The sequence below is a fragment of the Oxyura jamaicensis genome, chromosome 5, assembly GCF_011077185.1.
Source record: "Oxyura jamaicensis isolate SHBP4307 breed ruddy duck chromosome 5, BPBGC_Ojam_1.0, whole genome shotgun sequence".
Classification (NCBI taxonomy): domain Eukaryota; kingdom Metazoa; phylum Chordata; class Aves; order Anseriformes; family Anatidae; genus Oxyura; species Oxyura jamaicensis.
The window spans coordinates 17,103,978-17,117,361 of NC_048897.1; the positions used below are offsets into that span (position 1 = coordinate 17,103,978).

Genomic DNA, 13,384 nt, shown 5'->3' on the forward strand with positions numbered 1-13,384 from the left:
GGTGTAATCAGGCAGCTTGGCTGCAGTACAGCCACACACCCTATGGCAGTATGCTCCCCACTGTGCAACAGAATCACTGACGTATCTACTAAGACTTGGAGCTTTCTTAAAAGCACTCGGTAGTGAAAGGCTCAAATGTACGTCAAAACTGTTGCAAATTTCATCCTGTCATTACAAAAATCCACTCTGCAATGAGTAATACTGTTGTATGAATTTAACACAAGTTGATGGCAAAAAGCCATCAGTATCTCCAACACTTAACGATGGCTGAAACTCAAGATGCCACATAGCATTTGCTGTCACCAGAACCTGCTCTGGCAGGTAAAGCAAAAGCTTATAAAACTTTACTTTAATTCTAGTATTAATTACACATTTTATCAATATATGGAATGTATTTTAGAGGATCCCTTATCTGAGCCTCTCTACAGACTCATCTTATTTGATGATACTGCGATGAAATACCATTTTTTATTCTGCTTGACAGACTACCTTCCTTATTCCTAGCACTGTAACAGCAACAGGAAGAAATAATTAAATAAATAAATAATGTTTCCTTCTACAAAACTAAGCTGAAAATCCTTCAGAGGTCTCACCTACTAAACAGATGTTTTTCTATGCTTAGCAGCTTCCTAAGTTACACTTCAGGCTGACCACTGGAGACAGAAAAGCAGTTCCAGACATATGAAGATATTCTCCTGAAATACATACTCAGCAGATGAATGGCAAACAATCTCCTCCACAACCAGGTAAAAGAAAGAATTACACTCAGGTCACATTTAAGAAAAGTGTATTTTCAAATAGTGAGGTGGGACTGTAAGTAAAACAAATACATACTACCTGGCTATATTTAAACATTGTATTCAAAGTAGTGGCCCCTCGCTACAAGAAAGACATCGAGGTGCTTGAGCGGGTCCAAAGAAGGGCGACGAAGCTGGTGAGGGGCCTGGAGAACAGGTCCTACGAGGAGCGGCTGAAGGAGCTGGGCTTATTCAGCCTGGAGAAGAGGAGGCTCAGGGGCGACCTTATCGCTCTCTACAGATACCTTAAAGGAGGCTGTAGAGAGGTGGGGGTTGGCCTGTTCTCCCACGTGCCTGGTGACAGGACGAGGGGGAATGGGCTAAAGTTGCGCCAGGGGAGTTTTAGGTTAGATGTTAGGAAGAGCTTCTTTACTGAAAGGGTTGTGAGGCATTGGAACAGGCTGCCCAGGGAGGTGGTGGAGTCACCATCCCTGGAAGTCTTCAAAAGACGTTTAGATGTAGAGCTTAGGGATATGGTTTAGTGGGGACTGTTAGTGTTAGGTTAGAGGTTGGACTCGATGATCTTGAGGTCTCTTCCAACCTAGAAATTCTGTGATTCTGTGATTCTGTAATAGGTTAACAAGCTTTATTTAGTGGTGGAAGGAACAAAATTCCAATGCATCTGCAGCAAGTTTCCCAGTTAGAGGTCTTTTCTAACCTAAATGATTCTATGATTATATCCTATGAAAACTCTCTACTCGACCAACCTACAAAAAGCAATTAATACATCTGAGAAAAAGACTTGTCAAAAATTCTGTGCTAAAACTAGCTAGCTGTTCAACTAAATGGACAGACAACATTGTGGAAACAGCTGAAACAAATCATAGAATCATGTCACTGACATCGTAAAATCAGAATGGTTATCCTGTTTCCTGCTGTAAAATATTATGCAATTTTGGGCAACTCACAGTTTCAAAATATGTTAACTGATACCGAGAGCTGCAAAGCCAAAAATGCATTTATACATTTGATAGGCAGATGCTCAGCATCTCTTAGTGGCGTTTATGCGGGTGATCAGCCTGCATAAAAATTAGTAACGTGAAATTTTGACCATGACTCCTTGTTCCCTGAGTTCAATATTTGTACAATAAGTGGTAACAGAAATTAAAACAAAACAAAACATTTTGCACACACATTTTCATACTTGTCTACATATACACAGAGACACTGTTTTAGTTGAAGATGTGATTTGAGCCCTTACATAATATCCCATATTTCATGAAAATGTTGTCACATAAAATTGTAAGACAGTATTTTAGTTACAGTTGGGAGAAAAACATCTGTACTCCTACTCAAGTTAATGTCACCCTTGAAGTTAACGATACATGAAATCCAAGTAGAGCAGTAAAAGTAACATTGCTAAGAACAGCAATGAAAGTAAAACGATACCATGCTCCCAGAACAAGTTTATTTGCCAGCTACGACAAACTCAGAAAGGTCAGCTAAGTGAAAAAATACTTTCTAAGTAGCTGTCAAACTTAGCATGACAGGTTTGTTTGTGGTAAGCAAATTTAGGACCCAAAGTTCTTGTGTCGTAAGCTGTGGACATAAAAAATGCAATGCTGTGTAAATGGGATTTTTTTGTGATGACAATTCAAAATCCGCAGCAGTTTGGAAATTAGATAATTTTCATATTAAATAGAGCCCCTTCAAAGCTCTTTTAGAAAATAAGGACCATGTCCAAGATGGAAATGAAGTGAAGGCGCTGTCTTTCTTTAGCAGTCTTAGCTGCTAGTTTTGAGTTTTGGGATGCTAATACTGTAAAGAGAAGCTATATGGAAGAAGCAGACTGCAGCTACTAAGTGAGTGGTTTGACAATGCAGGGCCAAAGCTGGAAGATAGGCTGCACCTTTTGCTGTTGAGAAGTAAGGAAATGCATTACTTCCGTAATACATAAGTACTCTAATACATTGTTTTTACCCCAAATAGAAATTGATAATAACACTATAGTTTCTTTGATTTCAGAGAAACAATGTAGTAAACTATTCAGAAAGGTGCTTTTAGTACTAATGTGTTAACTACTAAAAAGCTACACATCGAAAAAATTACGTTTGAATAAGAAATCAAGTTAACAACAGTTAACAGCATACAAGAGCAATAGTATTGTCAATAACAATGTCATTACTTGTCTGTAGTATGTTTTACTGAGGCAATGTTAACAGTGTAGCCAATATTATGAGTTTGATAAAAGCATATTTGTGCTGCTAAGTTAGACATTTTACACACTGATCTAAAGTTTGTTCAAGAGTATCTTAATGCCATTTATTCTAAACAGAGTTATTGGGATCCTGATGGAAAAAAAATACCAATTATCTTGTTCTCTCACTCAAGCAATTCTGTAAAAGAGCAGCAGCCACTGGATATACATTAAATCAGTATGTTACTATCTAGATGAACAGTCCTTTTTACAGTGTAGTTGTGAGCCCTTGCCTGACCATGCAGCACCACACAGCCTCACAAATTCAGTTAGACTACAGAGAATGGTAGGCCCCAAGGGAGAGGTAAAATACAGGTGGCTACAAATACCACATAGGGAGGCATAACAAAAAATGTATATATGCGAGGAGTTTGTTCCAGATCGCTTGACTGGGGGAAGTTTAATTGCATTCAGAGGCTACTGCATATGCAGTTCTGAGCTTAGGTAATTGTTACAGCTGGATCTAAGCTATGCTATATTTAAATTAAAATTATTAAATAGATCCATCCCCCATACATTTGTAACAAGGTGCTTTCATCAACATCCTTAATTCCTCTTCTTTAATGCAAATAAGCTAAACTGCTATCAACACTTCTCTAGTAGTGTGCACTCATGCATTCCAGGAGGGTGGATTCCTTTAACTATATTGACAGATATAAAATGGAATATTTCTGAGTGTAGAGAAAGACAGACTCTGATCAGCTGTGTGTTTCTGTGCTTTGACTGAAAGATCCCTTGGCTCAAGGCAGTTGACAGCTCAATAAGTTCCTTTAGATTGTAAATGTCTCAGAAGATGCCCATCTTGCCTGGGCTAATGGTGTAAAAGCCCCACTGAAAGCAGGGGTTATCCTTTCCTATAATGAAGCTGGGTTTGTGTATTCAGTCAAGAGAAGAAAAGATTGATAAGTTTTACAATCGAGTGTAACAATATGTGGAGTTCAATCTTTGTCATCGCAAAAGACCAACAGAGATTGATTGGGAACAGTCAGCTCTTTCACAAAGGTTTTGCACTGTGATTGTATTTCAGCAAATAAAGAATTGTGTGACCTTCCCTTACAGGGTACAAGTGGTTTGATCAGTTACCTAGAAGGAACCCAGGGTGCCAAAAGAAATAATGTAAAAAACAAAGTCAATAATTAAAAAGTCTAAAATCAAGATAAGATTGCAGGTGGAAAAAAACAGGAGTGTACTAGTCACGCATGGCATTTCTTGAAGCATAAAGCTGAAGTGGAACACTTAAAAGCCTGTTTCAGAGACAGGTAAAACAGGGATGGAAGTTAGCATGTTTAGCAGTGTCACTGGAGTTGGGTTCTTTAATCATTGAGTTAATTTCCAAAGAGAGTTTCTATTGAACTCATACACTGCACTTATCCCGACAGTATTATTCTTCATAAAAGCTACTTTAAAAAATACTCAGGTAGGTAGTATTTCGAGGAAACACCTGAAGTTAGTGATACAACTTCATGTGGAAGTAGAACTCATTCTATGGCATAATGGCTCTAGTACAGATACAGATGCACTCCCATTATTTCAAAAGCCAATCCGTACAGTTACATATATGCCCAGTAGCTGACTTACTTACTCAGTATAAAAAATACTGATAAAAAGATTTTCCCCAAATCTTTATCAAGGTTGGCTTTTTAAGTCCTGAGTCTCCTATATTTTTCCTTTGCAAATGGCTTCCTTTTTAGCAAGGAAGCAATCTGCCTGCTTAGCCAGGATTTAAAAAATAACTTTGGATATACTTAAATAACATAAAATCCTTAATTATTAATTTTTTTCCCTGAGAAATCACCTCCTTTTTACAGAAAACATATGATGATGAAGAACAATCTGTTCTGTGGAAGTCTGAGAAAGTGCAGTCCGTTAGCTAATATTTTCTGCATACTACCCAGAACAGTCCAGACACTCACTTGCTTCTACGTCATTTTTGTTCTGTCTTTAAGTGTCCTTTTTTTTTCTGATGTGCTGGGTACCACTGGGCTGGAACACGGTATCTCTAGAAAAGCCTGTGGTCACACATACATGCGATGGCCTCAGGACTGCCACTATAGGACTCAAACAGCTGAGCCCTTTCTCATGACTTCCAGCTGCTAGACCTTTATCTCCTGTACATGCAGCACAACAGTCCTCTTTTATGCTGTGAACTCTCATGTGAGGTGTAGCTGGACAACTTGTTTTACAGCCCAGGCATGTTCTGTGCGATGATCTTCAGGCTCACGGGAACAGCACTTGCAGGATCAGTCCCAGCTGCAGTTTTGATATAGAGCCCCTGCTTTATCATGTGGGCTAGGATGACCTTTTCCCATCATATGAATTGATTTGTCACCAGGGGGAAAGGAGACAGTGGGAGAAATATGTATGTGTTGGAGAGAGGTATTGGAGATAATGGTAAGAGATGCATGCAGCAATAGTCTTTCCTTCCTGGAAATATACCCTTGATGAATACGTTCAGAAGGAAATTTAATTTGTGGTGTCATCCTGAATACAGATTGCATTAATAACAAGGGCCTATTTTACAGTAGCTGAAAAGAAAGTGTTTGTCATCAGACGTAGCAACTGCGGTTCTCTCTTAAAGTGTTAGCAGAGCCCACACGTAGTGGCAAAGTGCTTTGTGAATGAACAGTTGGTCACAGGCTGCATTTCTCGAGGAATCAATTTGAAAATGCCAAATAGGAGAGGCTACATAGAAATACTACAATTAAATACAAAACAAGGATTGGAAGAAGTGTTAATATAATAACAATACGAAATACGAAGATGGTGATAGGCTTGGAGGGGAAGACGTACGAAGAACGGCTGAGGTCACTGGGCCTGTTCAGCCTGGAGAAGAGGAGGCTGAGAGGAGACCTCATCACAGTCTACAACTTCCTCGTAAGGGGGTGTCGAGAGACAGGAGACCTTTTCTCCATTAACACCAGTGACAGGACCCGCGGGAACAGGGTTAAGCTGAGGCAGGGGAAATTTAGGCTTGACATCAGGAGGGGGTTCTTCACAGAGAGGGTGGTTGCACACTGGAACAGGCTCCCCAGGGAAGTGGTCACTGCACCGAGCCTGTCTGAATTTAAGAAGAGATTGGACTGTGCACTTAGTCACATGGTCTGAACTTTTGGGTAGACCTGTGCGGTGTCAAGAGTTGGACTTGATGATCCTTAAGGGTCCCTTCCAACTCAGGATATTCTATGATTCTATGATTCTATAACAGATTTTCTAACACAACTGGCTCAAAGGAACAAGAAACTGACCAGGCAAACTGTTGGTGTAGTCAGAAATACCACTTTTTTCCCCCCAAATTGGCATCCTTTCAGATGCCATTCCATGAGGTGTGGTGAGCCAACAAAGCAGACAAAAGAGGCAGGTCCTGTCCCACCTTTCCAAGTTTCCACTGACCCCTGCCTTCCATTCACACTAATTACTGTGCTGTCTCTGGCACTCCTCAGACCCATCTGTGAGTTAGTTTCCTGCCAGACTGTATTAAAATCCTTCACAGATTCCTGCCATAGCAATGAAATACGTTGGCTGATGGAGGAGCCTGAGGAGCACGGCGCCAGAAAGGAACAAGGATCAGGTGTGGAAAGGGTGAGGGTGTGGGAGGAATGGACTAGGAAGGACCAGGAGCAAAACTTCCCCCTTTTGGCTGCAATGATGCATCTCGTCTGGAGCTGCACCTGCAATTGCATAGCCACTCTCTTAGGTCCAGTAGCATAGGATCTGAAATGCTGACATTTTCAAAAGACATTTTCATTTTTCTTTTCAGCATAATTATTTTCTCTTTGGAAATTGTGTACGACTTAAAAAAGTCAACCAAATAAGATCTAAGTGAAAACCAAAGAGAGGTATTTCATTTGAGGTTGAACTGAATGCATTGTTCAGTACAAAATATGTTTTCAGTATTCTTATTTTACCCAGAAACGTTTGCATTGGTCCAATAATATTTTGAAACCTTTTCTGTTTGGCAAGAAAACAACCAAAATGCTTAGCTTCATCTATGTAATTGTCTTAATTAATGCCACTAAGATTTAATGTAAAATTTCTTAAATCGTTTTAAGCATAAACTGCAGTACTGAAAGGTGGAGTAAAAAAAGGAAGAAAAGAATTCATTTGAGAGGGAGAGAGAGAAAGGAGGAGGAAGAAATAGAAAAAAAAAATTAGATCATGAATGTGACTGTCTAACTTAGAAGCAAGGATCTGGACGTACTTCATTTCCAGTCCCTGTTCCAGTTTTAGGATAAATGCTGGTTAAAACTGGGATTAGAACCCTGCTCTCTCTTTCCCCAAGTGAGTTCTATAACACTGCAAATAGTCCTCCTATTATTTACTCAAAGTAAACTGTAAACAAGAGCAAGGAGAAGGCCTTAACCCCTTCAAAACAGCTGACAGCTTGCTGCCTAGCACTCCGAGAGATGCAGATTTAAATTCAGATTTCAGGCCTTTATTCGACTGGAGATCTGCAGCACTTTCAAATTTGCAGGTCCCAGCTCAACGTCCTGTCCACGTTTGTCTTTCTGTTGAGGTGTGATCCAAGCGTAGGCCCATATGCTGCTTCTGCAGGAGCCAAGGAGACTGTGACAGGTCCTGGATCAAGAAACCATGATACCACAACATTTGTGAGCAAGGCTGTTATAATGTAATCCAAGTAGCTCTGTTACCCCTCTCTCTAATAAGGAAGAGCAACAGTGCCTCATCTTGCAGACATCAGGATAAATAGATTGATTGTGATATACTTGGATACTATGGCAATAGCAGTTAGATTAGCATTTTGAACAGGCAGTGCAGTAGGACAGATGGAAGTAAAGCCACAGGACTAAAGAGTGCCATGGAAATGAAAAGATGAAAAGAAAGGTCTGTTACTGAAAAGATCTATTTTCCTATGTGCTTTTCTGCTTGAAGTTTGATTAACTCTGGAAGATGTAGGGTTTTTATTTTTTATTTTTTAATTTATTTTTTTTACCAGTCTGACTCCATTGGGAGTTAAAGAAATGTCTGAGATGAAACTTTGGAAAGAAAGTGTTCAGGAGCAAAACTAAAGCTACTACAAAACGTATCCAGCAAATTTTAGCATTGTCTAAAACAGAAAATATATGAAGCCCCAATAATACTCAGGTGACATGTATTACAATCTTCCTGCATTTAATATGACTACAAATAGTGGTTCATAAAAGTGCTGTGTCATTTGGGCCATTTGGTAATCTTCTATGCGCTCAGGTGGCAAAGCTCATATACTGAGCTAGAATGCAAAGATGTATAAGCAGAAACAGTAAATAAGGTAGGGATTTTATTTTTGAGGAGTGGAAAACCAAGCAAACTTCCAGAAAACGAACAGTCAAAACCTTCTCACACTGTCACTAAGCATGAAGCATAGTACACACTATTAGTTTTAATAACATAGTCCATAGATCACAACAAAAATATTTCTTCAGAAGGCATTGCTACTTGCTTTTTGCCTGAATTTAAGTTGTTGTTGTAGTTGCATATGTATGAAGGCTAAGGAACTCATTCAAAACCACTAGCATGTAATCCAGAGCTCAAACACAGTATTTTTCAATGAATGTTGGAGAATTTGCCTCTGGTCTCCCTTCAGGAGGTTGTAGCTGCCCTTCTCCACATAATATCCTCCCCTTCCTTAAAGGATCGGTTGTAGTATTTTTAATGCTTGCACAAAAGTAAAGCAATCTACGGGATAAGGTTCCATGCAAAAGCAAGCTGTCATTTGTTCAATTTTGGCCACAACATGTAATGATCATTCGTGGCTAGTTCATTCTGAAATATTATAATTTAACTGTGGATTCAAAATACTTGCCTTCCTCTTTCTGCCTTATTTCATACAGTTTGGAGTGTCTTGCTTATTAATCAAAACCAAGATTTCATATTTTTTTATTTCATCTTTTATGCAGAAACAAAGGGAGATACAGATAAAGGAAAATAATGTATGGGAAGAACTGATTCAGCTCATCAGAATTCTGAATTTACTTTGCATGAGATCCAAAAACATTTTCCATCTTTTCATACCCAAGTTCTTAATGAGGCAGTTTTGTCAAAGTGAAATTTCAAAAATAGAATGTTCCAGTACGGTATCTTTTAAATCTGTCTACTCTTTGTGTATGCTAAACTCATCAACTGCTTTTCTAAAATAGCTACTGTTTTGCAGCAAATGAAGCACAGACAATTGAATGTGTCAACACCACTCATGTGGAGTCACACTAAGATTCATTTATTTTTGTTAGGCACCCATACTAGTAGTGAATCAACTGAACTGCATTTGTAGTCACGCCACATGTATCGCATACCTCTCCGAAAGACCTTGGTTCTGCTCTTAGACAGGCTGTTTGTTGGAAGGTTGTCAGTAAAGACTGCAGTGTCCCAGAAGAATTGGTACCGGGAAGTGTTAGGCTTCTCATTATCCCTGCAAAAGTCATAAAAGATTACCTTTGGCTGGCACCATTTTCAAGTTCTTTACGTAGTGGATGTCCTTGTTTAACGTACTGTCCTTCAAGAAGATCCCACTGTAAGATTAGAAGAACTGCAGCTAAATATCAAGTGTATCTTCTTTAGGGTGATACAAAGAGTTAACGCTCATGGTAGGACCAGCTCAAAGTATAATGGACAACCACAAAAAGTAAACCTTTGTACAAGATTTTCAGGACTTCCACTGCTCTTGATTGACAGATTCAAACCCTTGGTACCAAGCTGTGAGTATACTTCAGTTTGGGACCTCCCTGCTTGGCACTTCTTGAATTTTGTCTGGGAAAGTCTGGACAGAAGTATGCCTGATGCAGCACAAAGACACAGCATCAACATGCCATGGACAGAGACCTACAGAATGTTCATCTCCAAAGGCTCATAGAGAAGGAAACATTTCTTCAACTGAGCTGCAAAACAGCAACATCTGAAATCTCATATGACACAGGCTGGATAGATCTACTTTGTGCATTAAATAACTAGAAGACACAATTTTATTATACCCTTGTTCCTGGGCAGGATGGTGGGTAGGGAAGAAGTTTTGCTTTTATAGCCTGACCAGAGTATGAGAGAGATAAAAAAGGGCTGAAAGGCAACTGGATTTGAGAGGACTTAGATGGTTATCACTATCACGGAGCTGTCAAAATTATACCATATAAGCTCAGTACACTTCAGCCTTCCAGATGCTGTTGTTTCTGAGAATATACATGAGGTTGCATTCATAACATATGGTGCCATTTCAAAAGTTGCACCACAACAGGTAGCTGAGTAGGAGGAGGCAGTGAGAAAGAGGCTATAGGCAAGGATGTCTGTATGGGCCACGTTTCTTTAGTTTTCCACATGCCTGTCATTGCTGCAAATGCACATATGGCAAATAGGCATGCGCTATGTTGTGATGTAGTTTGTCACCAAGTGGAAGAGTTAACAGCTTCTCTCATTTTGTAATCTCACAGGCAGACATGGGGAGTCTCTTCTAAATAGCCAAATCTGACCTTGCAAACCTGCATGCAGCACAAGGAGTACGGCACTTTTACCCTAAGCGAACCACATGATTTCCCTCCCACGAATGATTAGGACAGTTGCTGAAGCTGGGCTCCTATTCCTGCCGGGGGGTAAAAACCCATAAAGTTCTCAGGAGGCCTCTGGCAAGGAGGGCTGTTGCAAGGATGACTCATGGACATGGCAGCATGGTCTGTGAAGGCGTACAGATAGTTTGCTAGTCTTACATAGCAAAAATGCGATGCATATTCCATCTTTTCCCCCAGATACTTGCCTAAGGGAAGGCACTGTTTGGAGAGATCATCTCTTGTACCTTCTTCTTTTAGAGTGATGAACATTGTGCTCTATCAGTGGATATAGAGAAAACATGTTTATACTATCCTTTAAAAAAATATAGATCAATACAGACTATTAAAGCTCATCAGAAAGTAATCATGTACAGCAGACTGACTTTAAAGATTGAAAAAGCTTCACATTTTACTGTCTCAAAACTTAGTTTCCCAACTCTTTATAGACTGCCATCGGTAAGCTCGAGGTAGAAGGCTGTTTCCTATTATTGAACCACTGAGCCAGCTAGTCTCTTGACCTTCCTTGGATTTGCACCAGTGGCATAGAAATAAAATGTTCTGAATTCCATTAATGATTCATTAAGCCAGCGTTTCATGACTTCAGCTGGATCTGTACCAATGGCATACAGTCGAATAGCTGTGTCCCACTGCTGATCCAGCTAGCCAACCAAGTCAAAATAAAAAATAATAAATGTTAAGAAATTAAATTTGAGGAGCCGCTGCACAACAAAACAAAATGTAACCAAACCAAATCCAGTGAAGCCCAAATCCATAAAACCACACGTCTGACAATAAAATGATAGAAATCATTGAATCATAGAACAGCTTGGGTTCCTAACCAGTTCCACCCCCCCCTGCCCTGGACAGGGATGCCACCCACTAGACCAGGTTGCTCAAAGCCCCATCCAACTTGGCCTTGAACACCTCCACGGATGGGGCATTCACAGCTTCTCTGGGCAGAAATTTTGTACATCTAAATATTAAGCATCTTGCTCTGATAATTTTCAGTCAGTTTGTAAGATATCATTGCCCACACTGTAATCAACAGAACAAAATGGCATCTTTCCTTAATCATACTGGTCTCTGTTTTTGTTTCATGATTTCTGTACATAACAAAAGTGTTTGTCATGTACAATCAAACCGTTTCATCCAAACAAGTCATCAAAATATGCCACCCTATGGTGTTTGTGATAAAATAAGAAAGCCTGCTATGGCAGCCAGTAGACATGGAACAAACGTGGCTGAAAGAGACAGCTTAATGAAGGGGCAGTGCTTTGGTAACGGGCAGAGATTGATAATTAACAACTGGCAGACAAAGCAACGTAAAATATTTGCAGACAGGTTACCAAGTTGTGCTGTAGTTGATCAGGGCAAAACGTGACCACCAGCTGCATGTTGACTTTGATGAGGAAAACTTGTTTTTTCTTTGGACAGTCAACATGAACTCTGGTATGGACTAGCCCATTTCCTGGAATGCCTGCCCATAGCAAAAAGGCTTCTTTCTCATGCAAACTCGTTTCCTTATTCAGATGAAAACTTGACTGCAGAAAACCAGCCTGTTTGCAACCTTCTCGTGAGCTATTATGGATCTGCCATTATATTAACAGTCCAATTTACAAGGACTTTCATACCACAATAATAAAAACCGCTCGTATCGATTTCAGCTTCTCCTCGGCGCACTCTTGTGAAACATGTGTAAACTTCTACCATCTCATTGCCTTAATACAATCTCCTACTATGTTTCCATACAAAAATATGCCACACAAATCCTACAGAAAGTACTAAAGCTAATGTTGCCAGTGAAGTCTTAATTCTGCCCCTCTTCCTTACTGTCCACACGAGCAACGGATCAATCAGCTACACTGCAGGTTGTATGAACTCTGCTGTTTTTAGGGTAGGGTGCAAGAATCCCCTGTAGGAAGCTACAAAATGTCACGCTTTTAGCTTGTACTTGAGATGATTTCAGGTATACTAGAGCAGCAGTGGTTTTGCTTTGTCTCTATCAGAGTATTCAATGCACAGCGACCGAGCCCATGAGGAACAGCCGTACCAGCGATGCAGTGTGTCTTCAGTAACCGTGCTGTCTTGGCTTCGGGCTTACACCCCCCGCGCGTGTTGTGTCACCCCACTGCCTAACACAGCCAGGGAGCTCTGGAGCCTGCATCCCCGCGGTGCGGCCGCAGGCGCTGCACTGCCGGGCCGTGTCACCGTGCGGGCACCGCGTGCTGGTGCCGTGCTGCTGGGGCACGTTCCCGGACACGGGTGTGCCCTCGGGCCTTCGGCGGGGCGCTGGTGCGGCCATCCGGGGAAGCGGTGCGGTAAGGAGGGCATTCCTCAGGTGCTCTGTGCGGATGAGAGGTGCTTTCAGTGATCGCCTTTCGGTGCACGGTCGGGTCTGCTATGGCAAGCTTGGTGCTGGAGCACACCGGCACCTGAAAACCTAAGGGCGGGGCACAGCCAGAGCGCCGCACCCCGGCAGCAGCCTGCCGCCCGCTCCGCTAATGGCCCTGACTGACTGCGGAGCACCTCAGGGCACATCTCCGCGCACAGCGAGCACGGACGCTGGCTCGCAGGCAGCCAACCGAGGTTCGCTGCGGACACGGGCAGCCTGCCCCCGGTTCCAGCCCCCGCGGGTGCCGGGTGCCCCCGCCGCCGCCCGTCACACCGCGGGCGCGCTGCCGCCACGGGTCCGGCCCCGCCCCTCCCCTCCCCGCGGCGCTCGGCGCTCGATTGTTGCCGCCTGGGCGCCGCTCGCTCCCTCCCCCTGCCCCTGCCGCGCGCGCGGGGCTGGAGCTCGCCCCGCCCCTCCCGCCTCGGCCCCGCCCCGCCCCCTCTCTGCGCTCGCGCCGGTGCCGCGCGCGCGC

At 42.0% G+C, this 13,384-nt stretch overlaps 1 protein-coding gene across 1 annotated transcript in view; it reads left to right on the forward strand.

Moving 5' to 3' along the window:
- The first annotated feature begins 700 nt into the window (after positions 1-700).
- Positions 701-13,384, forward strand: part of GPHN (gephyrin) — a 295,654-nt gene continuing 282,970 nt past the window's right edge. The window contains exon 1 of the mRNA XM_035326893.1: positions 701-746. Coding sequence (XP_035182784.1) covers positions 716-746 — 31 coding nt within the window. The 5' untranslated portion in view covers positions 701-715. The remainder of the gene's footprint in view (positions 747-13,384) is intronic.